This window comes from Terrapene carolina, unplaced genomic scaffold (genome assembly GCF_002925995.2).
Source record: "Terrapene carolina triunguis isolate 2854851 unplaced genomic scaffold, T_m_triunguis-2.0 Scaffold231, whole genome shotgun sequence".
NCBI classification, from domain to species: domain Eukaryota; kingdom Metazoa; phylum Chordata; order Testudines; family Emydidae; genus Terrapene; species Terrapene triunguis.
In genome coordinates, this window is record NW_020664582.1 from 20,146,579 (window position 1) to 20,169,991 (window position 23,413).

General features: G+C 42.6%; 1 protein-coding gene across 4 annotated transcripts in view; it reads left to right on the top strand.

Annotated features, from left to right (window-relative positions):
- The first annotated feature begins 810 nt into the window (after nucleotides 1–810).
- INPP5K (inositol polyphosphate-5-phosphatase K) overlaps nucleotides 811–23,413 on the top strand; it is a 33,917-nt gene continuing 11,314 nt past the window's right edge. For 2 of the 4 annotated variants that reach the window (XM_026656645.2, XM_026656651.2), the window contains exons 1-10: nucleotides 811–885; nucleotides 1,540–1,614; nucleotides 8,035–8,142; nucleotides 9,006–9,114; nucleotides 11,087–11,203; nucleotides 11,588–11,763; nucleotides 14,873–14,984; nucleotides 15,642–15,751; nucleotides 19,547–19,573; nucleotides 21,520–21,712. In XM_026656645.2, coding sequence (XP_026512430.1) covers nucleotides 1,559–1,614; nucleotides 8,035–8,142; nucleotides 9,006–9,114; nucleotides 11,087–11,203; nucleotides 11,588–11,763; nucleotides 14,873–14,984; nucleotides 15,642–15,751; nucleotides 19,547–19,573; nucleotides 21,520–21,712 — 1,008 coding nt within the window. In that variant the 5' untranslated portion in view covers nucleotides 811–885; nucleotides 1,540–1,558. Of the gene's footprint in view, nucleotides 886–1,539; nucleotides 1,615–8,034; nucleotides 8,143–9,005; nucleotides 9,115–11,086; nucleotides 11,204–11,587; nucleotides 11,764–14,872; nucleotides 14,985–15,641; nucleotides 15,752–19,546; nucleotides 19,574–21,519; nucleotides 21,713–23,413 lie in introns of those variants that run through there. The other 2 variants (XM_026656649.2, XM_026656650.1) reach the window with 2 other exon arrangements.

Genomic DNA, 23,413 nt, shown 5'->3' on the forward strand with positions numbered 1-23,413 from the left:
TGGAGGCGCTTGGTGGGGGTGGGGGCATGGGCCCTGCACTGTGCTGACAGCAGATGTGTTTTTCAGGAGGACTAACAAGCAGAGTTTATAATGCAGAAAAATACCACAGTGGTTTTCCTACACCACTTCTGTCCTGTCACTGTAGGCTTGTTTCATTCCCCTCAGTGTGGATTGGACTGGGGGGGCTATCTGGACCCCTTGAGACCAGCAACCCAGCTAGCCCCCAAGCCTCTCTGGATAGGGGTTGTTGTGAGTTGTGGCAGAGGAAGGGGGCAGCATGAGCCCCTGGACCCTTGTGGCAATACCCACTGGCCATAGTGGGGGTGGAGCGGCTTGCAATAGGGAGACCAAAGAGCAAGTGTGAAAAATGGGGATGGGGTAGGGGGTAACAGGTGCCTATATAAGGAAAAGCCCCAAATCTCGGGACTGTACCTATAAAATCAGGACATCTGGTCACCCTAGCTTGCAATCCTTGCTGTCAAGTGGCAGAGAGTTCCATGGGCTACTCCTCCATCATGCCCACTTCGTTTGACCAGATGTCCCAATTTTTTAGGTACACTCCTGATAGTTGGGGATTTTTCTTATATAGGCGCCTATTACCCCCACCCCCGTCCCGATTTTTTGCTATCGGGTCACTTTATACCCACGTTCGCCCCTGTTTGTATCACGTGATCTTCGCTCCCTCTGCTCCGAACAACCCCACCCGCTCCAGTCTTCAGGGAAGCCCGCCCCTCCTCTTCCCATTGGCAGAGAGCGGCCGCCCTCGTCACGTGGGCCTGGGGGGGCGGGTGCGAGCAGGCCCGTCGCAGGCGTGGGGCTGGGCCGGGACAGTGCCGCGAGCGCCGCCGGCCCTGAGGAGATCAGGGGCGCGAGCTCCGCCCACAGGTGCGGCGGGTTAGAGTCCGAGCTGGCCTGAAAGCGTCTGTCTGGGGCGGCTGCGGCCCTCGCTGCGCCCCGCTCGGGGCCCGCCGCTCGGGGACCAGGCCCCCGGATAGGCCCGGCCTTGGTGCAGGGCGCCCCCCACAAGGAACCTGGCCCCACCTCTCGAGAAGGGCCTACGGAGTCGGGACCCCCCCCTCGGAGGGGGTGTGTGCGGGGGGGCGAGCGGGCTAGGGACCCCCCCTTCGGTGTGTGTGCGGGGGGGGGGGCGGGCGAGCGCCCCCCCTCGGTGTGTGTGCGCGGGGGGGGAGCGGGCTAGGGACCCGCCCAGCTTTAGGAATGCTTCGCAAGTATTGTGTTTCTGTATTATGACAGCACTTCTAATAGACATAGCTCCAGTTTCACACTTGGAAATGGTGTGAAAAGTGGAAACATTGGGGGGTCAGGATGCAGGGATTAGATATTCACAGAGTTTAGTAACATGAAACACTTGATGTGGACTCAAGAAAAATACCAGCTCAAGAAAAAAGATTTTGTCCTTTTTTTTTTTTTTTTTTGGTGAGAGAGCACCCTGGGATCCCACTGGGCTGTTGGTTCCTGGCACTCAGTCAGCCTGCTGACATACCCATTTCCTGACAAGAGCTCCTACTTTCCCAGCAGGTCTTTGGGGAGGGCGAGGATGGAACCCAGGGGCCTGGCCCAGCCTATTGATTTAGAGATCATGAAGAATCTCAGGTAAGCGAGTTTTGGATTGAGCTCCAGAACTTGGGGGTTTTAACAAAGTGGGAATTTTTTTGTAATATTTTTGTGAAGTCTATGTGTGCCTGAGTTTCCCCCCTACTTTGCATTGCTTCCCAGTTGCGGGGGAGGGGAGAGAGAGGAGTTTGCTCTCTGGGTAGACTAAGCCGGGGTTGCCAGTACAAAATTAGGTTGGGATATCTACATTGCTCAGGGGTATGAAAAATCCACATCCCCATGAGCAGTGCAGTCAAACCGACCTAACCCCCAGTGTACAAAGCTCTCGATTAATGGGAGAATTCTCCAGTTGACTTAGCTATCACCTCTTGGGAGATGGATTACCTGCGCCACTGGAAACCTCTCCAGTTGGCATCGGTAGTAGGTTGAAGCGCTACAGTGGCCCAGCTGCTGTGGTTTAAGTTTAGGCATACCCTGAGGAAGGAAGTCTGAGAGAACCAGAGCCTGAAAATGGAGTTCACTACAGCTTGACTGGTGAATTGTAGCTTGACTAGACTGGACTGTGCTATAACTTTTATTTCTTTGTACTAACCTAAGGACTTTGAATGCTGTGTTCTGTTTGGGTTGTGACTGCAAATACTGGCTGGGTTGCATTAGTCTCAGAAGAATATACAAGTCTCTACCAGGAGTCTGTCTTGGTTAGATTTGCTGAGCAGAGCTCACGGTGTAAAGCAGGAATGCTGGAACCCAGTAGCTCAATCTAGGATGCGGTGAATCTGTGTGGCCTACCTTGAAGGAAGAGTGAGACCACTTGGGGATTTGGCACCCTAAAGGGGCTCCTCCAAGAGACTGTTTAAAAACTGTGGATCTGTGACAGGGGTCATCTTCATTCTTTCACCCATTATCTTCATCCGTCTTCATGCACTTTGTTGAGCCAGCTCTTCCAGGGTTCAGGGGCTGGTATATGTTTGTGTTCTGAAGACCTCCCACATTCATACTAGTTGCTGCTTCACTGCAGAAAACTGCTTAATTTTATGCAGCAGCTGCAATATTAGTGGATATTACTAATGGAGCTTAGTGGTTTGTGTCAGCAGTGAAAATTAACCTTACAGCTGTAGTAATATATGGACCTGCCATTCCCCTTCTTAGAGAAGAGATTAGAAGATCTCATGACCTGCTGAAATCCATGATTAGATTTTTTTAAAAAAAATAAAAGCCCTTGAAAGTTTATATAATGGCTTGTAATTACTGAAGCATGTGATGACTGTCCCAGCTCATTAGCAAGGAGTTATACTAATTACCAACTTTGCATAGTCACATGGAGTAAAGAAGAAAAGCTGATTTTCTACTTCTTAAACTTTTGGAACTTGAGTAATTTCAGACAGGAGAACTGAACATTGTTTGACTATTTAACAGGTTTTTTGCTTTTTTTTCTAATTAAAAAAGACCCACTTCTTAATTTTTAATGTAGAGAGTGAACTCTGCTGTACTTGTTTAGATTCAGAACAACAGACCAGAAACCAAAATTCTTCCCTTCACTGGCAAATACAAAGGGAAAGAGTGAAATGAATCTCAGACTTTATTTTTGCTACAGGCCAGTGCTTTTAAGATAATGGCTTCTGGGGGGATGAATTGTAATGTCACAAGCACTGGACTGTGGACTTGACAGTGAATGGAGAAAGCTTCTGTTTACAAACCATGGGTAATTGTCAGTAATAGACAAAGAAATACAGAAAATGGGTGTAAAACTTAAATTGAGATTTGACTAAGATATTAAGCCCTTTGTAAAGTTTCCCAGATATGTTCTCTTCCCTCTGAACCAAGCAACTGAGGCATTTTAAGGACGTGTAGGATTTCCATTTCCAGTCTTTTCAGGAGAAAAGCTAGGGCACCAATGACTGCTTATGTGATCTTAGAGTAAACCCCCTATTAATATATAAGTTAAATAATTGTTTTTTAAAAAACCCTCACAATTTGATTTCTGTAGACATATTAAGGGGAAATAAAGGAAATTGTAGTTACTGGAAATAAATCAAATGAAGATAAGACATCATAGGTTGTGGGAAAGTTTTGCCAGAGTGCTCTATTTGTCTAGAGCTATGAGGAAGGCACTATAGCAATAAATATTTCTAACTCAGTTTCTCTGCTGTCAGGTAGTTAACAAGAATTTATAGGACTGGGTGCTCTCTTCAAAAAAGCAGCATTGTTCAGTCTTGGAAGTTCATATAGATTCATAGGTTGTTTTCTTTTTTTTTTTTTTTAAGGCTAGAAAGGACCATTGTGATCATCTACTCCAGTGGTTTTCAAGCTTTTTTCATTTGCAGATCCCTAAAAATTTTTGAATGGAGATGTGGATCCCTTTGAAAATCTTAGACATAGTCTGTGGATCCCAGGTTAAAAACCACTGGTCTAGTCTGACCTCCTGCATAACCCTGGCCAGAGAACTTCCCTGTATTAATTCCTGTTTCAAATCTAACAGCTATGTTTGAATTAGCGCAGATCTTTTAGAAAAAGAATCCAATCTTGATTTAAAACTTACCAGTGATGGAGAATCCACCATAGCCCTTGGTAAGTTGTTCCAATGATTAGATACCCTCACTGTTAAAAATTTGCACCTTATTTCTAGTCTGAATTTGTCGTCTTCTTCCAGGTATTGAGTCTTGTTATACCTTTATTTGCTAGATTGAAGAGCCCTCTATTATCAAATTTCTGTTCCCAGTGTGATCAGGTCACTTCTTCTCCTTCTCTTTGACAAACTAAGATATAACTCATTGAATTTGTTGCTATAAGGCATGTTTTCCAAACCTTTAATGGTGCTTGTGGCTCTTCTCTGGACCCTCTTCAATTCTTCATCATCCTTGTGGACATCAGAACCAGTGTCAAATACAGAGGTAATATAACCTCCCTACTCTACTCAATAGTCCCCTGTTTATACATCCATCAATTGTATTAGCCTTTTGCTACGGTGTTGCCCTGAAAGCTCATGTTTAGCTGATTGTCCACTATGACCCCTCAAGTCTTTTTCGCAGTCACTGCTTCTCAGGATAGAGATCCCCCATCCTGTAAGTATGGCCTACATTCTTCATTCTAGATATATAACCTTACATTTGGCAATATTAAAATGTACATTGTTTGCCTTCATGTAGTTTGCCAAGTGATGCAGATCACTCTTATGTCAGTGATCTATTCTCTTCATTATGACCACTTCATGTCATCTGCAGACATTATCAGAAATTATTTTGCTTTTTTCCAAGTCATTAATAAAGATGTTAACTAGGGCCAAGGACCAGTCCCTGCAAGACTCCACTAGACATACACCAGCTGCTTGATGATTCCCCTTTCATAATTGTCAGTTATCTAGTTTTTAATCAATTTAATGTGTGCCATGTTGATTTTGTATCGTTCTAGTTTATTAATCAAGATATTGTTCAGTCCCAAGTAAATGCATTACAGAAGTCTAAATATATTACAGCAACTTTATTACCTTTATAAACCAAACTTGTATCTCATCAAAAAATGATACCAAGTAGTTTGCCTAGACTTATTTTCCATAAACCAGGTTGATTGACATTAATTATATTACCCTTCTTTAATTCTTTATTAACCAAGTCTCATATCATCCATTCAATTTTTTTGCGTGGGATTGATGTCAATTTGACAGCCCTATATTTCTGAGATCCTCCTATTTACCCTTTTAAAATATTGGCACAACATTAGCTTTCTTCCAGTCTTCTGGAACTTATCGTAAATCAGTATTATGCAGAAAGCATGCTTGGGAAGGGCTCATTTCTGGGGAATCCCCTGCCCCGTGATCCAAATGTCTAGAATAGGGTTCTCCTGGCTTGAACAGTGTTCTGACACGTCACTAGGTGCTTGGATCACTATGATGATAAGATGGAGAAAAACAGAGTACCTTGAGTAGCTTCTTTATTTTGCAAGAGAATTTACTTGTGATGTCAGTCAGGTGAAGATCTTATCATACCTACTCACTGTAATTGTTGAGGATCAGTTAATATTGTTAGAGAGTTATAAAGTGCTAAGCGTTTATAGAGAATTATACCCAGTCCATTGGGATTGCGTAATGCCCTGTAGTGTTATGCCTTTTTCATTCTGTTTCTACAGCTATATATTCACTACTCTGAAATTTGTCTTACAGCTATAGCTCACAAGAACGCTTAATCTTCGAATTGTTTGAATTGGTTTTACCTCAAATTTTCTCATTTTTTGGTGTGGATCCTCAGGCTGTCAGCCCTTTTCTTCTCCTGTCTAGCAACATCATGGAATTAAATTTTCCTCAATATTTGCTGATATTTTCCCCCTTTGTATTCAATCGTTTTTTGGCTCTGTATCTTCACTGCCATCTGGCTTTCCTTCTGAATGCTAATTTGGAGAGTTTTCTCAGGTAATCCATCTCTTCCATAGTAGAGGGTGAACTGTAGTAAATATGAAAGGCCCATCACTTACTGCGGTATCAGCTTATTCTACTATAGCTTCTGGCTAACTTCAGTATAACATTTCAAAGGGAAACTTTCATTGAGGAAAGATATTCCAGTGGTTAGGGCACTACCCTAAGAGTGAGGAGATACAGGTTCGATTCCTTGCTTTTTCCGAAGACTTCCTGTGTGACCTCAGTCTTTCTGTGCTCCAGTTGCAAAATGGGAATAATAATACAGTAGAATCTCAGAATTATGAACACCAGAGTTATGAACTGACCAGTCAACCACACACCTCATTTGGAACCAGAAGTACGCAATCAGGCAGCAGCAGAGACCAAAAAAAAAAAAAAAAGAGGTAAATACAATACAGTACTAAACTACTTTAAAATAAATAAAGGGAAAGGAGCATTTTTCTTGTGCATAGTAAACTTTCAAAGCTGTATTAAATCAATGTTCAGTTGTAAATTTTTGAAAGAACAACCATAACATTTTGTTCAGAGTTACGAACATTTCAGAGTTATGAACAACCAGGGGCGGCTCTATGTTTTTTTGCTGCCCCAAGCACGGCAGTCAGGCGGCCTTCGGCGGCATGTCTGCAGGCGGTCCGCGGTCACGCGGATTTGGCAGCGTTTCTGCGGGTGATCTGCCGGTCCCGCGGCTTCGGTGTACCTGCCGCCGAATTACCGCCGAAACCACGGGACCGGCGGACCTCCCGCAGGCACGCCACCAAAGGCAGCCTGACTGCTGCCCTCACACCGACCGGCAGGCCGCCCTCCACGGCTTGCCACCCCAGGCACGCGCTTGCTGCGCTAGTGCCTGGAGCCGCCCCTGTGAACAACCTTCATTCCTGAGGTGTTCATAACTCTGAGGTTCTACTGTACTGCCTTACATCATAGAGATGTTGTGAGAATAATTACATTAAAGATTGTAAGTTATTCAGATACTTTTGTAATGGATGCTGTATAAGAACCTAAGGTAGGTGGATATTAGCAGCTTAGTATTTTAAAGACCACCTGCAATATAATAATATTGAAAAATCCTTTCTCAGAAAACTGTGTACAGTATTAGATACTGTTTGAAAAGTTAGGTGGCAGGTCTGTGCTTTTGGAACCCCTCATCAGAAGCTCTAGGATCCTTGTGGCTTTTTATGCTGTACTCAGATAGAATTGAGTAGTGCACACGCCTGGAAGTTGGAGATTACATTTCTTCTAGCTGCCGATAGAAACATGTGATTCAAATCACATCAGCAATAAATTCTCTTAAACCTCAAGCTCTTAACAGAGTTAAATCTGTTAGGAAGAAATGGTTTAGTATGTGAGATGGGGCAGGGCTCATCAGCTTTTGTCAGAAGCAGTAGAGTGTGACTGATCTTAATGCTGTATTTCTTTCAGCTTTATTGAAAGAATGCACCTGTACGTTTTTGCTAGGAATAATGCTGAATTTCACATGAGTTAAAACTTGAGCTGAAGAACCCTGTGAGTGTGCCACTGAGGGTTTTCCTGTACTCAGGATTTGAAGGGTAATGTGGCTGGCACTTTGGAGTATAGTTGTGCTGCTCTTTTGCCCAGATGGCGTCCTTGAATAGTGAAGATGCGCTTCAGGATTCATCATCCCTCTCCCTGTTTGATTTAGAAAGCCTGCACCCCTTCCGCAGCCGCTCTGCAAGTTTCAGCAGTACAGGGTCCAGTGGTCGCTTACAGCTCCGACAACGAGTGGCACAACTCATGGCTTGTGTGGAGGACATCAGCTCAGATGATGAGATTCATGAGGAAGTCTCTCGCACGCTAGATGAGGCTTTCCTGATTTGGGGGAAAAAGCTGAAAGACAAGTGTCAAGAGTTCAGGTTTCATTCTCTGATTGGCGAGTTGTTACATTTTTGTGTAGCTAGTAAATAGCTTTTATGATACATTTCAATTTGTCATTATTTGTAAATCTTGTTTTTTTCCCCCACATATGGGAGGTTTGCAGTGGAAAAGTGCTCACCTGTTCAGACTTAAATTTTGTCTTATTTTTTTATATGTAGACTACACTTGGTAACCTGGAATGTGGGCACAGCTTCTCCTCCTCCTGATGTCACTAGCTTACTTCAGCTCAGTTCACAGGGACCGAGTATGGATATGTATGTTATCGGGTAGGTATGTGATAAAGGACGCCATGGTCAGTTCTCTGCACGCTTACTGCCAAAATTTTGTTTTTCAATAACTTCCCAATTCTTTTGAACAGCCATAATTACTGTGATAGTTGTGAAAGGTGAAGTGTTGGATCATAGTATCACTATGCAGATGTCTGAAGGCTGGGGGCTAGTGACAGAATAGAAATTAGGAGCATATTGTGATGAACTGTCTGCTTGTTTCCCCAACTCGTATCTTGCATCTTTTTATGTAGCAGAACTACAGGCCTTATGTGCCTTGATACAAGCTCACTTACTCAAACATCTACAAATTTTAAAAATCCTTACTTCACTGGCAGTTGTTGACAACACTTTACAGTGCAGAGTTTTTAAAGAAATCAAGGGGAGCCAAGTGTTTGAGCAGAATCTTCCTTGCCTACTGTGTCAGTCAAGGTGTTTCTGTCCTTGCATCAGTCACCCCATGGCAGTGCCAGTGGGGTTCTGATCTGTCAGATTACCCTGTAGTCAACCCACACCCTTCTCTTTCCTTCAGCTAAATTGCAGCAACACCTTGTAATGGTATCGTTTATCACTTCACCTTCTGTCACCCTGCATTTGTCATGAATTTTGACTGAGCATAGGTCAGGGTTCTGGTTAAGACCCTGTAACTTTCCTGTTTTGAAGTTAGCACCACAGATAGATTACACTGCCTGTTGTATCTTGCATGGGGAAGAATAAGAAACATTATAACTGCTTTTAGGAAAGTCTCTTAGGATGTCATGGTGTTAGTCTTCCCTGTTTGTGCTCCTAAAACTTATGGGGACTCTGTCAAAAGTATGGATTAGATTGAGCCCAGGATATATGAGTAACCCTGTTGTATTCAGTTTACAGGAGGTGAACTCCAAGATCATAAATTTCCTTTCTGACTTGGCATTTGATGATCCGTGGAGCATTTTCTTCATGACCGTATTCTCTCCTTTGGGTTATATCAAGGTAACTTCTCAATTCTATAAATGGTTAGCACCCTCCATTCATTATTTTTCTTTCCAAACTCTGATTACTGTGGGTAACAGGGACACACCTTGGCAACTGGTACTGAGTATTTTTGTACAGATGCTGATAGTTATCTTATACCTAAGTCTTTCCGTTAGACTTGTAACCTGCTGGCTTGTTGGCACAGGCACTTTTTGAAGTAAATGGAATCTCAACACATTTTAAAGTAGAAACAGTGCCTTCTTTGCCTCCTGGGCATCATAGCTTTAGTAACATTCAGTAAACTAAATCTTCCTTGCAGGAGGAAGGGTATTTGCACTGCTCATAGTCGGTTCTGCAGATGCCTAGCATTACATACCTGTTGGTTAGAGGTTGAGCTTTTTAAATAGCATTTGTAACCATCCTGCAATGCTGGGATGCGGGGGCAGTTGGCAAAACTTATTCTTGACTAAAAACTCCAGCTGCGTATGGCCTCAGATTTTGAGTGAAATGACATGATTTGTTCCTTCTAAGCATGAGTATTGTTACAGATAGTAGCTGTAGGCTAGTGAGGCAGAAAAAGATTAATATTTGGCCTTTAATTGTATGAAAAATATGACAGTTTTCAGTATTCTGAGGTCAGGCTATGCCTATACTAGGGGCTTCTGCAAGTATAGCTGTATTAGTCAGGTATGAAGGGGTCTGATCCCTGACCAATATAGCTGTGCTGGTAGAAAAACCTAGTGCAGGGACAGTTATTTCAGCAAAACTGCTTTTGCTGGTATAGCTTGTTTTGCTTGAGGGAATGGTTTTAAGTGCAGCTTTGCTGGTGAAAGCTGTGTCCACACTTAGGGTATGTCTACACTGCCCATGTTACAGCACGGCCGCGACAGCGCTGCTGCAGCAGCTCTGTGACGTGGGCAGTGTAGACACACTTTATCGCCGGGGGAGAGCTCTCCCGGTGATTTAAAAACAAACAAACCCCACCCCGAATGAGGGGTGGTAGCTTTATTGACGGGAGTGTGGCTCCTGGCGATAAAGCGCTGTCTATATTGGCACTTTTCAGCACTAAAACTTTTGTCGCTCAGGGGTGTGTTTTTTCACACCCCTGAATGACTAAGGTTTTATTGCTGAAAGTGGCAGTGTAGACCCAGCTTTAGGAATGCTTTGCAAGTATTGTGTTTCTGTATTATGACAGCACTTCTAATAGACATAGCTCCAGTTTCACACTTGGAAATGGTGTGAAAAGTGGAAACATTGGGGGGTCAGGATGCAGGGATTAGATATTCACAGAGTTTATTAACATGAAACACTTGATGTGGACTCAAGAAAAATACCAGCTCAAGAAAAAAGATTTTGTCCTTTAGAGTTGTCTGTTTGAATCTCTAAATTGTGAAAAGTGACTAGTGATACTGGGTGTGTCAATTCTTGGTGTCCATCTTGAGACGCACTTACGGGCCCTGCCTTTTAGAAAGTGCTGAGCACCCAACCTTTAAAGGTCCACATGAACTGTTTCTCTGCCGATTATTTCAGCAGAAATATCTAGTTAAATGTTCACACCTTCTTAGGTGCCAAAAGCTCCAACCCTCAGTTGTCCAAACCTCCAGTTTCCCTCTAATGCGTTCTACAATACAATTAGACATTTTCAGCAAAAAATTCTACAATACATTTGAAAATTAAAATTTTAGGGACAGCATGGTATTTACTTTCAATTTAAGTAACAAGGAATACTGTACTGATCAGTTTAATATTTAATTCAACAAAAGAACTCCCTTTTTAATTTGAGATTATCTTAGAATTTCCTGTCAATGGCACTTTCAGAAGCTCTTCAGTACGTGCTTTACCATAAACATTAGGTCAAACGTGCTGTAGGGAATATGCGACCTTGGGTGTGGCATTCTCCAACTAAAGGCCCGGGGAGCAGACTCCAGTATTTGTGGTATCCCATGTACTCCATATAACCTGACTGTGACCTTTTTCTCATCTTTTGCAGCTCTCATCCGTTCGAATGCAGGGACTCCTTCTGCTGGTCTTTGTGAAGCATGCTCATATCCCCTTCATACGGGACATTCACACTCACTACACGCGCACAGGCCTTTATGGATATTGGGTAAAGGATATCTGAGAGCTGATGGCATGGGTTACTGCGTGACTACATGATGTGGATTTCTTGGGGAGCTTTTTGGGTTTTTTGGCAATGTACTAGAGAGTTTTATAGATTCTTCCTCTTCTCCCCCCCCCTCCCCAGGTCAGAAGGGATATTTATGATCACATAGTATGACCTCCTGCATAACACAGGCCACAGAATTTCACCAGTTTATTGGCTGAGAGATTTCTGAATGATGGCTATTGAATATTGCTTTTGTAAATTTAAAACAAAACCAAAATATTTATTCCTTAATAGCACTGTTTGAAATTACATATGTTGTAGCAATGGATAAATTTGCAGCTGTTGACCATAACTTCAAAGAGCGCTGTTATTTTTCCACTTGAGGGGAACAAAGGAGGAGTCACCATTCGCATGTCCCTCTATGGTCATATGATCTGCTTCATGAATTGCCATTTGCCTGCTCACATTGAGAATGCTGAGCAACGACTGGATGACTTTGAGAAAATTCTGGAAATGCAGCAGTTTGAAGATGAGAATGTGCCAAATATTCTAGATCATGAGTGAGTGTTACACCCAAGTTCTAGAACCGTTTTATTTCTGCCCCATTTCTGAGATAATAGTGTCTGTCATAGGTTCATTTCACAACATTCTCTTAAGTAGAGATTTGTCTGAGGACTTCTTCCACATGTCACACTTTTACTTTAAATGTCTCTTCAGTGGATGTGTTCCTTGAATTCAAACTGAAAGAGCTGGAAGAGATCTCCTGGAGGTCTGAGGCTTGTAGTGCAGGATTGTACTCTGCTAATTTCAAGTAGTATATAGTTAGCTAGTCTGAGTAATGTAGTTTTCTAGTGGTTGGAGGCCTTTAGAAGATAAAACCCATATATGCTGAGATTCTCCTTTCTCTCTGTAAGTAGAGTTTTTTTTCTATTTTGCTGCATTTTTGCAATTTTATCTACCTAAATGGATTTGTTAGAACATCTACTGATGGAGCCTCCATCCACCAGTTCTTGGCAAGTTATTTTATTACTTAATTGCCCTGAGTGTTGTACTGTCTCTCAGATTTCAAACCTAAATATTCCACTATCTGTTTCAGGCCACTAGTCTGGTTTTTATTTTTTAATTTTACAGGAATTACTTAAAATGGTTTAAAGAATAAAAGTAATTCATTCATTCAAGGGGGGGTGAATCCTCCCTCCTCCCCAGCCCCACCATGAATGGAGTGGTGTTAACTGGCCACTTCAACTTGAATAGTTCCTTGAAATATGTTAACTGCTTATGCTAAACAGTCTTTCACATTGTGTTTAAGAGCATGGCTTTGAAGTGCGAGTGTGCCAGGAGAGAACTCTCTCAGCGCTCTTGGTAATCCACCTCCATGAGTACCCATGAAAGACAAAAGTTTTGTCAACAACTTCGCAGTGTAGACAAGCCCCGAGTACATTTCCCAGACCTAAAGAAGAAACTCTGTGTAAGCTCAAAAGCTTGTTTCTCACCAACAGAAGTTGGTCCAGTAAAAGATACTACCTCGGCCACCTTGTCTTTCTAATATCTGGGACCAAAATGGCTACAACAACACTGCATATAGGAAAATATTTTGTAATTTAAAAAAAAAAAATTATCTGTAGTGCAGTGCACCAAAATATAAGTATTTCAGATTTCAGTATCTCTCCTTCTCCCTGACTCTGGGGACTGACTCATAGATTCATAGAATATCAGGGTTGGAAGAGACCTCAGGAGGTCATCTAGTCCAACCCCCTGCTCAAAGCAGGACCAATCCCCAGACAGATTTTTGCCCCAAATCCCTAAATGGCCCCCTCAAGGATTGAACTCCCAACCCTGGGTTTAGCAGGCCAATGCTCAAACCACTGAGCTATCCCTCCCCCCACTGAAGTGCCCCAACTCTATATTAAAAAAGCCTAAGAAATTAGCTGTCATTCAACAAAGCATTAGGACACTCCCTAGCAGGGCAAAACCTTAAATATGGAACTCAGAAGTGAAAGGAAAAGGCTCATTTCCGTGCTTCTTTTGTATTGTGTTCAACATTGTCGATAACCTACTCCATGAGGATTTCATTTCCCATCTCCAACAAATTAAAAAAAGCAATATGTACCCCAGGTTCATCAATCTTGCGCTATAGTGCAAAACCTTAACAGTGTCTGAAGATGTTTTGGTATCAACAGATTGATACAGCTTATTATCACATATACCGGACATTTGGAAGTTACTCTGTTGTTGAAGGTGCCATTAAACTTGCAGTCTAGCACAAAATGTTGATGAAACTGGAGTATTGGCATAGGTGGTGAGTGACCGACAGGCTTGGATAGGTTAGCCCCCGGCTAGCCTGCCGCTTCTGCCCGGGGCCCGCTGCCCTTCCCCTGCCGTAGCCCAGAGTGGCCCCCCCAGCTTTGGAGCGCCCGGCAAGTGGGTAGGCAGGCAGCTGAGTGTGCCCCATTCCCACCCTGGAGCGCTGGATGAGTGGGCAGCACAGCCCCGAGCGCTGGGTGGACGGGCAGTGCGAGCACTGGCTCCAGCCGCCCAGGGTCCCTAGCTACAGGCCTGCCTCCACTAGCCTCAGCCTGGGGCAAGGGCGCCGGAGCCCTCCCAAAAGTGGGCGGGGGGGGCAGGAGCCCCAGCCCGAGGTGGAGGCAAAGGCAGGCACTTGTCTGGAACTCTGGCCGGGGGAGGTGGGCCTCGGAGCCACAGCCCAGCCATGGTAAGAGCTGGGCAGGAAGCTGTGGGGAGCTGCAGCTGACCCTCCGCCAGCCTGAGGGGGCTGAGAGCAACCCCTGGCCAGTGGTCTTGCCCCTGGGCTTCTTGCCTCCCCCCTCTCCTCCCCCCCGCCGGGACAGGTGGGGGGTCTGCGGCTCCTCACAGCCTCCCACATGCGGCTCTTACCATGGCCGGGCTGCGGCTCTGAGGGCCCCCTCCTCTCCCCCTCCCCCCCCCCCCGGCTGGGTCGGGGAGAGCTGCTGGTGTGGAGTTGTGGACCCTCTGCTTGCCTCGGGTGGACCTGGGGGACGGGGACTCGGCCTGGGTCTGCTGCGGCTCCCCACAGCTGCCTGGGCTCCCCGGCTGGGCTCCACGCTGGTCTGGCTGGGGTGGAGAGGCAGGGGCGATGGCTCACTCTCTCTCCCCCAGTGCCACTGGCCTGGGGCTTGGCCACATGAGAAAGAAGAGACATGGGCCCAGTGGGAAGCAGGAGGGGGCCTGGGGGTGGAGTGTGGGTGGGGCCACGGAGGCAGTTTGGGTAGGCTGAGCTTTCCCCTGCCTTTGATACCCGCTGCCCATGAGTTTTGCTACCTGTTGAAATTGAAAGTATAGGCCATGTGGAGTGCTGGAGTTTGTTGTGTAGTAGGCAGTGTTGAAAGTGGCAAGGAATGTAGGAAACTTTCCCCTTAATTTTGATTACCATCCCTTTAAAGTTTTGGACTGGTGGATTTGACATTCTGTAACCTTAACTGTCACTAAATGAAGATGTTGTTTGTGGTGTTTAGATTAGAAATATAGAAAAGTATCTAAGCAATGGAATAATGTATATTTTTCAACATTCTATTGTAATCTCTCCCTATAGTAATGATTCTCTCCCCCCCCCCCCCAAAAAAAAAAAATTTATTTAAAAAAAAAAAATTTTTTTTTTTTTTTTTTTTTTTTTTTTTTTTTTTTTAATAGCATTCTTTTCTGGTTTGGAGATCTAAACTTCCGGATAGCAGATTATGGAATACATTTTGTCCGAGAGTCAATAAGCAATAGCCGATACAATCTACTATGGGAAAAGGATCAGGTATGGTCTCTTTTTAATGTTCTGCTGGTTCTAGTGCTGACACGTGCTAAAGAATAGCTTACATTGGTGGCTTCTGCTCTCACATCTTCTGTCAAAGTTCTTACCGGGACTACAGGGTCCCTTGTTCAGAGAGGCCAATGTTAGAGTAGCTTTGAGTTCCCACTATTATTCCTAACTCATTCCTTACTGGGACTGGTATAGCTGTGAAGTTTTGCATTTCAATCTTAAATATTACCTACTTAACTTGTATATATTTGTTGCTCTGTTTCATTCTGACTCAGGTGCAGTGCTGACTGAAGATTTCAGTGAACTTTACGGCCTTTTAAATTGTCCTATTGTCTCTGTCTGTCTCCCTCTTTCCCCGCACCCCAAGAGGTCATTTAAAATATTAGTGGGCTGGCCCTAGCACATCTCCATTTCCAGAATAACTACTACAGTATTTTTAGAAAGGTTAGTTTAAAGGCTCTAGCAGTTGCAAAGGAGCCCCTCTGCCTTTTCTTTGGAAGATGTGTTGCAGTGTGTAAAATTTTGAATCCTTTTTAGAAGATGCTTCCTCATCTCCTTCATGAATGATTCTTTAATCTCTGATTTTAAACATAATCTTTACAAGTTGCCCTTTATAACACATTGCTTATAACATTTGTTTTATTTCCGCAGTTAAATATGGCAAAGAAGAAGGAAGCTTTTCTCCAGGAATTTATAGAGGGTCCCTTGCAGTTTAAACCCACTTACAAGTTCGACCTTCACTCTGATGTGTATGACACGAGGTAAAAAGCACAATATATTGTTTCAGGCAGGGAACAGTCTGAGATAAGCCTTGTGCCTTAGTAAATATCAGTCTGATCAACTAAACAGGCCTAGATTTGTCCCAAATTGCTAGTTGACTATCATGGGCAGTGGGTGAACCCCAGGCTCGGGGAGGCCCCACTCCTTCTGCCAGAGGCCCCGCTCCTCCTGCCGGAGTTCAGAGCGGTGACTTCCATGCAGGCACCTCCCTCCCCACCCCACCCCCAGCCAGCCCTGGGCTGCCTGAGCGCCCTAAACCCCAGAGTGCCAGGCCAGTGTTGTGGCCCCAGCACTGGAGCATCAAGTGGGTGGGCAGGTGGTGCGCCCCCTCCAGCTCCAGAGCACCGGGTGGGCGGCATCCCCCTCCCATCAACCTCGGAGCACAGGCCAGCCCCTATTAGCCCCAGACTGGGGCCCCAGCCATGGGGTTAAGAGCCCCGTGCAGCACAGTGCCAGGAAGCAGGAAGGGGTCTGGGGGTGGAGTGTGGGCGGGGCCATGCAAAGCTGTTTGTGGAGGCTCAGCCTTCCATGGTCTTCGATATCTGCTGCCCATGTTGACTATGAGGCTATTAGACCTATTAGTTTATCTGGTTCATTCAGTGGGCAGTGCTGAATAAATGAACTCTTCTGACTGAAGAGAGCTGTGTTTCCATGTCACATGAGGGGAACGGGAGTGGCAACGTGGGCCTGAGCTTGCATTTGGAAGGGCTAGATCAGTAGTTCTCAAACTTTTGTACTGGTGACCCCTTTCACTTAGCAAGCCTCTGAGTGCGACCACCCTTACAAATTAAAAACTTTTAAATATATTTAACACCATTATAAATGCTGGATGCAAAGCGGGGTTTGGGGTGCAGGCTGACAGCTCGTGACACCCCATATAATAACCTCACAACCCCCTGAGGGGTCCCGACCCCCAGTTTGAGAACCTCTGGGCTAGATGGACAATGTAGGCACCAAATCTTTTTATTCAAAAGCATTGTCTTCGGGGCCCAGCTTTGTTCTTTAATAAAAGAATATCCTTTGGGTTGATACACTCATATTTTGAGCCCATTTTCTTACTACTTAAAACAAAATGTGTTCAGCTTTTTTTTTCTTATCTAAATGTGAAAACTAATTTTCATTACTTCATAAGAACATAACGAATTACTATCATCATCCTGTCTCTTGGAATGGCCTATACCAGATACTTCAGAGGAAGATTCAACAAACCTCAGAGCACAAAGCTATGAAATGCTTTCTCTGTGGGCAGGTTATCTTCCTAAACCCCATAATTTAGTGGCTGACTCTTGCTAAAACATGAATTTATATCCCATTTAAAAAAAAACAGACGTGCCTTATCTAATACAACTGTGGATGTTTCTATTATCCATATAAGAACATAAGAATGGCATTACTGGGGCAGACCAAAGGTCCATCTAGCCCAGTATCCTATCTTCCAACATTGGCTAGGGCCAGGTGCCCCAGAGGGAATGAACAGAACTGGTAATCATCAAGTGATCCATCCCCTGTCGCTCATTCACAGCTCCTGGCTGACACAGGCTAGGGACACCATTCCTGCCCATCCTGGCTTGATGGACATATCCTCCATGAATTTATCAAGTTCTTTTTTTAACCCTGTTATGGTCTTGGCCTTCACAATATCCTCTGGCAAGGAGTTCCTCAGGTTGACTGTATATTGTGTGAAGAAATACTTCCTTTTATTCGTTTTAAACCTGCTGCCTATTAATTTCATTTGGTGACCCCTAGTTCTTGTGTTTATGAGAAGTAGTAAACAACACTTCCTTGTCTACTTTCTTTACATCAGTCATGATTTTATAAATCTCTAATCCTTTCATGAAGCCCTCTTAAGATCTTGGCTTCAGTGGCGTCCTGTGGCTGAATTCCACAGGTTAATTATGTATGTTTTCCTTTTATCAGTTTTAAATTTTCTGCCTTTCAATTTAATTGGATGTCCCTTTGTTTTTGTATAATGAGAAGATAAATAGGACCTCCTGATATATCTTGTCTACACCATTCAGTCTGTGTATTTCTGTCATGTCCTGTTGTCTTCGTCTCCTCTCTAAACTAAACAATCCCAATTTTTTTTACCCTCTCTTCATCAGAATTCTCTCCATACCTGTAATCATCTGTTGCCTTTCTCTGCCCCTCTTCTATTTCTACTATACTTTGTGAGATAGTTATCAGAGCTCAATATGGCATTCATAGATACAATTTTTAAGTTCAGAAGAGAGTCACTATGGTCATTTAATCTGACCTGCATATGACATGCCATAGAACTCCATCCAACTAGTAATTCCTGAATAGAGACACATAATTTATGGTTGAACTACAATATAACTTCTAGAAAGACATCAACTCTTGATTGAAAGACTTCAAGTTGATCACATCCCTTGGTGAGCTATTCTAATGGTTAATTACACACAGCTACACTTAAAATAAATTTACACGTACTTTCCTGTTTGAATTTTTGTAGCATCAGCTTCTAGCCTCTGGATCTTGTTATAGCTTTGAGGGCATTACACTGATTTATGTAATGGCCTTGTAATATTTATGGTATTTTTCTCACTCATTTTTTATACATGAAAACTCTTTTTTTGCTGTTTGACTTTTGCCACACTATGATGCCCAAGTTTCCCCCCCGTCTTCTAGAACCCATTAAGGTGTATGAGTAGTTTATATTATTCCTTGAAATGTACATTACCTTGCATTTGTTAACATTAAATTTTATCTGTCTTTTTGTTGCCTGTTCATCTAGCTTTCTTAGATCTTTTTGTAGTTCATTATCCGTCTCTAGTTTTGACTAACCAAAATAATTGTCATCAGCATGTTTTGACACCACTGTTTACCCACTTTTCCAGATTAATATATCAAACACTGGACATAGCGGAGAACATTGGGACTTTCCACAGTTGAAAATCCTATTTTCCTTTTCTTAGCCAGTTTCTATCTTTGTAAGATTGTTCAGCATGCCAAAAAGTCTGATCACTTAACTTTGTTAAAGCCCAAACTAGGTCTATAAATTGTCATCAGAGACTAATGTTGCCTTGCAAAGTTCTGGGGAGAAACAAATGGCCTGATGTTTTTAATAAATTAATATATGATACTTCACATTTGCAGTCCATTATTTTCCTGGACTGTTGGGACACCACAGGGAAGTTTTCAGTTGCTTTAAATCAGTGGCACTCAACCTTTCCAGACTATTGTACCCCTTTCAGGAGTCTGATTTGTCTTGCCATACCTCCATGTTTCATCTAACTTAAAAACTACTTGCTTACAAAATCAGACCTAAAAATTACAAATGTGTGACAGCACACTGTTAACTGAAAAATTGCTTACTTTCTCATTTTTACCATATAATTATAAAATAAATCAATTGGAATATAATATTGTACTTACATTTCAGTGTATAGTATAAAGAGCGGTATAAACAAGTCATTGTCTGTATGAAATTTTAGTTTGTGCTGCCTTCGCTAGTGCTTTTTATGTAGCCTGTTGTAAAACTAGGCAAATATCTAGATGAGTTGATGTACCCCTTGGAAGTCCTCTGCATACCCCCAGGGGTACACCTACCCCTGGTTGAGAACCACTGCTTTAAATCGTCCATAAAGGTATGTTTGAAACAGCTTTTTAAATAAAGATTGTAAAATATTTAATCTGTGAATTTAATTTGTTTCCAAATTGCTTTAATATTTACAAGATCTGCAGGGCACATTGCAATGGAGAAATTAGCTCCTGACCATCAGGAGTCTTATACTTATCTTTATCTTTATTTTCAGGGGGCAGAAGACACTGTTTTGGTTTAAGTAAGAAGAAAACTCTCTGGCTTTCTTAGATTGTAGATATTGCAGAATCAAAACAAGGCTCAGATATTTTGATTTGATTCTTGTGAAATATTTGAAAATCAGACTTCTTCTGATTTTCTGCAGGAATTTCCTGAATCTAATTGAAAGTTGTAGCATCATCTTCTCTGCTGTAGCACTTCAAGAGAATCACTGAGACTAATCTTAATTTATTAGTCTGGACTGAAAGCACTAGGCTCTTTATCTGAGCACGAACAGATAGCAGTAGTGTAAGCCGCTGTAAAATTCAGTAACCAACAAATATAAGTAATTATGCAACTTGAGAAATCTCGACACAGTAATTAATGTGGCATTAGTTTGTTAAAAATGAATATCATAAACTCTCTCTTTGTAACTCAAGTTACTTCACTTAAACACCTCTAACGTGCATTCAGTTTCTGTTAATATTAATTGAGTTTTTTTGATTCACCTAAGGTCAGGGACAGGCAGACATTTTTGCATTCTGAGTATGTTCACAAAGGATGCTTTAAACCAGCCAACCACTATCTTTCAATGGATTGGTATATTTTATATTATTCTGGATGCTGGTGTATATGTTCTGAGCTTCCCTTCTCTATGTGGTTATTCCATATCATCAGATAAAGGAGACAGTGTATTAACTTTGTATTCAGGCTCTTCATTTTGGTATTGCCTTGCACAGCAGAGCAGATATACTGCAGCTTTTAAAGATTTCTGTCAGTTTGTATTATTACTGGAATACATGGGATTGGTTCCCTCATGTGTACAGTTACTTAATCACTTAAAATCCTTCCATTTCTCATTTAAGGTGAGTCAGACCTGCATGTAGGGAGGGGAAAAGGTGCTGAATTTTAATCTGAGCAGTACCTCTGGTTTATGGTAGTTTGTTTAAAGTTGTCAAACTGACAGTTTTCCTTACGCATCATGCTCCTTTAACCCTTGTAATTCAATTCAATGCAATGCATTCTAATTCCTCTTCCATAGGATATGATCTTTTCTCCATTTCACTGTGAAGTGATATAGCCATACAGAGGACTGTTGCTTTAAAGTCATCTTCCCATCACAGAGAGAATCCAGAAAGGCTCATGTCTTCTCTTGTTGTTGATATATGGTATAAAAGGAAACTCCAAACCATAGTGGTTGCAGTTTTGACATGACACATGGTTGCAGGCTACTTAGATGCAAGAATCTGCTGCCTGTAGACAAACTTTCCTCTACTAGATGTTATAAAGCATTTTATTAGGGAAAAGCTTGTGTTCTAAGTATAGAAATTATGCTGTCATTATAACACACTGGAGTAGCTTGCCAGAATCCATTGCTGTCTCTCTTCTACATAACAGGTGATAATAGTATGGAAAAGCTACTAGCTACATAATTAGCATCAGTGAAGCTCTCCAGATGGCTATTAATACAAAATTATTCCTGTTCTTTTAAAAAATTGGAACCAAGAATATATAAAAAATACTCGACGTGTGACACAACTCAGCAAAAGGCAGGAAGTGTCTGATGGGTGCTGTACCCTCCCCAAGGATGGCCATTGGCTTGAGGTCAGGACAGTTTCTGCATTAACTGTAGATTCTTGCATGTTCTTGGAGTGAGTTCTAGGAGAAAGCATCATTTCCTGTATGAAACTGACTGACTAATCCAATCCCACACTCCTTCATTTTATTTCTTTCCAGTTAGAGGGACCCATGAAAGCTGATCTCTTACAATGGAGTTCAATTGAAATAAAATAAACCATGGGTCTGGCTGTAGTGCATGCTAGAGCAGAGTTTTAAAATGAAGTTGAGATGTGATTGCTTTGAATGTTGTAATAATTTTTGACAATTTTGGATCAACTTTGAATAGATGTTCTATAGTTGCATAACGTTGTAGCTTTTGGCCACTGTTTTTTCTTCTCCTTTCATCCACTCTGCTTATACTCCTTGTAGTGGGAAGAAACGGAAGCCAGCATGGACAGATCGAATTCTTTGGAGGGTGAAGAATCTCTCCCAGCATCCATCAGAGGATGGAGATTTGTCTGAAGGAGAGCAGACAATCTCTGTGACCCTGAATAACTATATCAGTCACATGAGCTATGGCATCAGTGATCACAAACCTGTTACAGGAACCTTTGGGCTTCAGGTATTGTTCCATTTTTATAATTCTGGAGCCAATATCTCCCCATTAAGAAATGGTAATCTTAAAGGCAAAACTAAAATTAATCCTAATTTACGGAATTTAATTCTCTGAATCTTTTTATGTAAGTCATAAGCAGAAATATGACAAACACAACAAGATGAAGCCCTGCTGGTTGCAGTCACACAGACATTTTCTTATGGATTACAGAATTTGTTTGCACTGGCTTTTTTTTACAAATGAGCAAAGGCTTCTTCATCCTCAGACTTTTAGGTTCATGACTCAGGTTGAGAATTTCTCTTCCTTAATGGCTTCCTCTTCCTGAGAGGCAAGTCGCACAGAGTGAGGTAGGTATTTCAGGGATTCTAGAACTTTTATTAAGCCTTTGCTCCTGCATATAATCATAGAAATGTAGAGCTGAGAAGGCCCTCAAGTGGTCATCTAGTCCATCACTCCACACTCAGGCAGGATTAAGTATACCTAGACCAACTCTGACAGGTTTGTCTATCCTGGTCTCAACAGTGATGGGGGTTCTACAACCTCTATAACAGGTAACCTGTTTGAGTGCTTAACTATCCTTTTAGTTAGAAAGCTTTTCCTGATATCCAACCTAAATCTCCCTTGCTGCAAACTAAGCAAATTACTTCCTGTTTTGCCCTGATATGGAGAACAATGGATTACTGTCCTTTTTATAACAACTTTTTACATATTTGAAGGCTGTTATCATCCCTCCACCTCCTCCCCTCCAGCTGTCTCTTCTCTAGCCTAACATGCCCAATTCTTTCTCCCTTTCTTCACAGGTCATGTTTTCTAAACCTCTTATTTTTGTAGCTCTCCTCTAGACTCACTTCAGTTTGTTCACTTTTTTCTTAAAGGACACAGAATTCTAGCTGAGGCCTCCCCACTGCTGAATAATGTTGAACAGTTATTTCTTATTCTTACATATGACACTCCCGTTAATACATCCCAGAATGACATTTTCCTTTTTCATATCAGCATCACACTATTGGCTCATATTCAATTTGTAGTCTGCTATAACCCCCAGATCCTTTTCTGCCATACTGCTGCGTAGCCAGTTATTTCCCCTTTTTCTCTATAAGTATGTTTAATTTTCCTTTCCTATGTGTAGTACTTGCACTCGTCTTTATTGAATTTCATCTTGTTGATTTCAGACCAATTCTCCAATTTATTAAAATAATTTTGAATTCTAATCCGGTCCTCCAGAGTGTTTGCAGCCTCTCTCACCCTCCCTGCCCCCCCCCCCCCAGCTTGGTCACATCTGCAGATTTTATAAGCACACTCTCACTCCATCATCTACATTGTAAATTAAAATACTGAACGGTGTTGGACCCAGGATAAATCTCTGTGGGACCCCACTTGATACACCTCTACCCCGATATAACGTGACCCAATATAACACGAATTCGAATATAACGCGGTAAAGCAGTGCTCCTGGGGGCGGGGTGGGGCTGCGCACTCCGGCAGATCAAAGCAAGTTCGATATAATGCGGTTTCACCTATAACGCGGTAAGATTTTTTGGCTCCCAAGGACAGCATTATATCAGGGTAGAGGTGTATGCCCTTCCCATTTGACAGCAAACAATTGACGATTACTCCTTGAGAACAGTTTTTCATTTAGCTGTGAACCCACCTTATAGTAACTTTATTTAGACCATATTTGCGTAGTTTGCTTATGAGAATGTCATG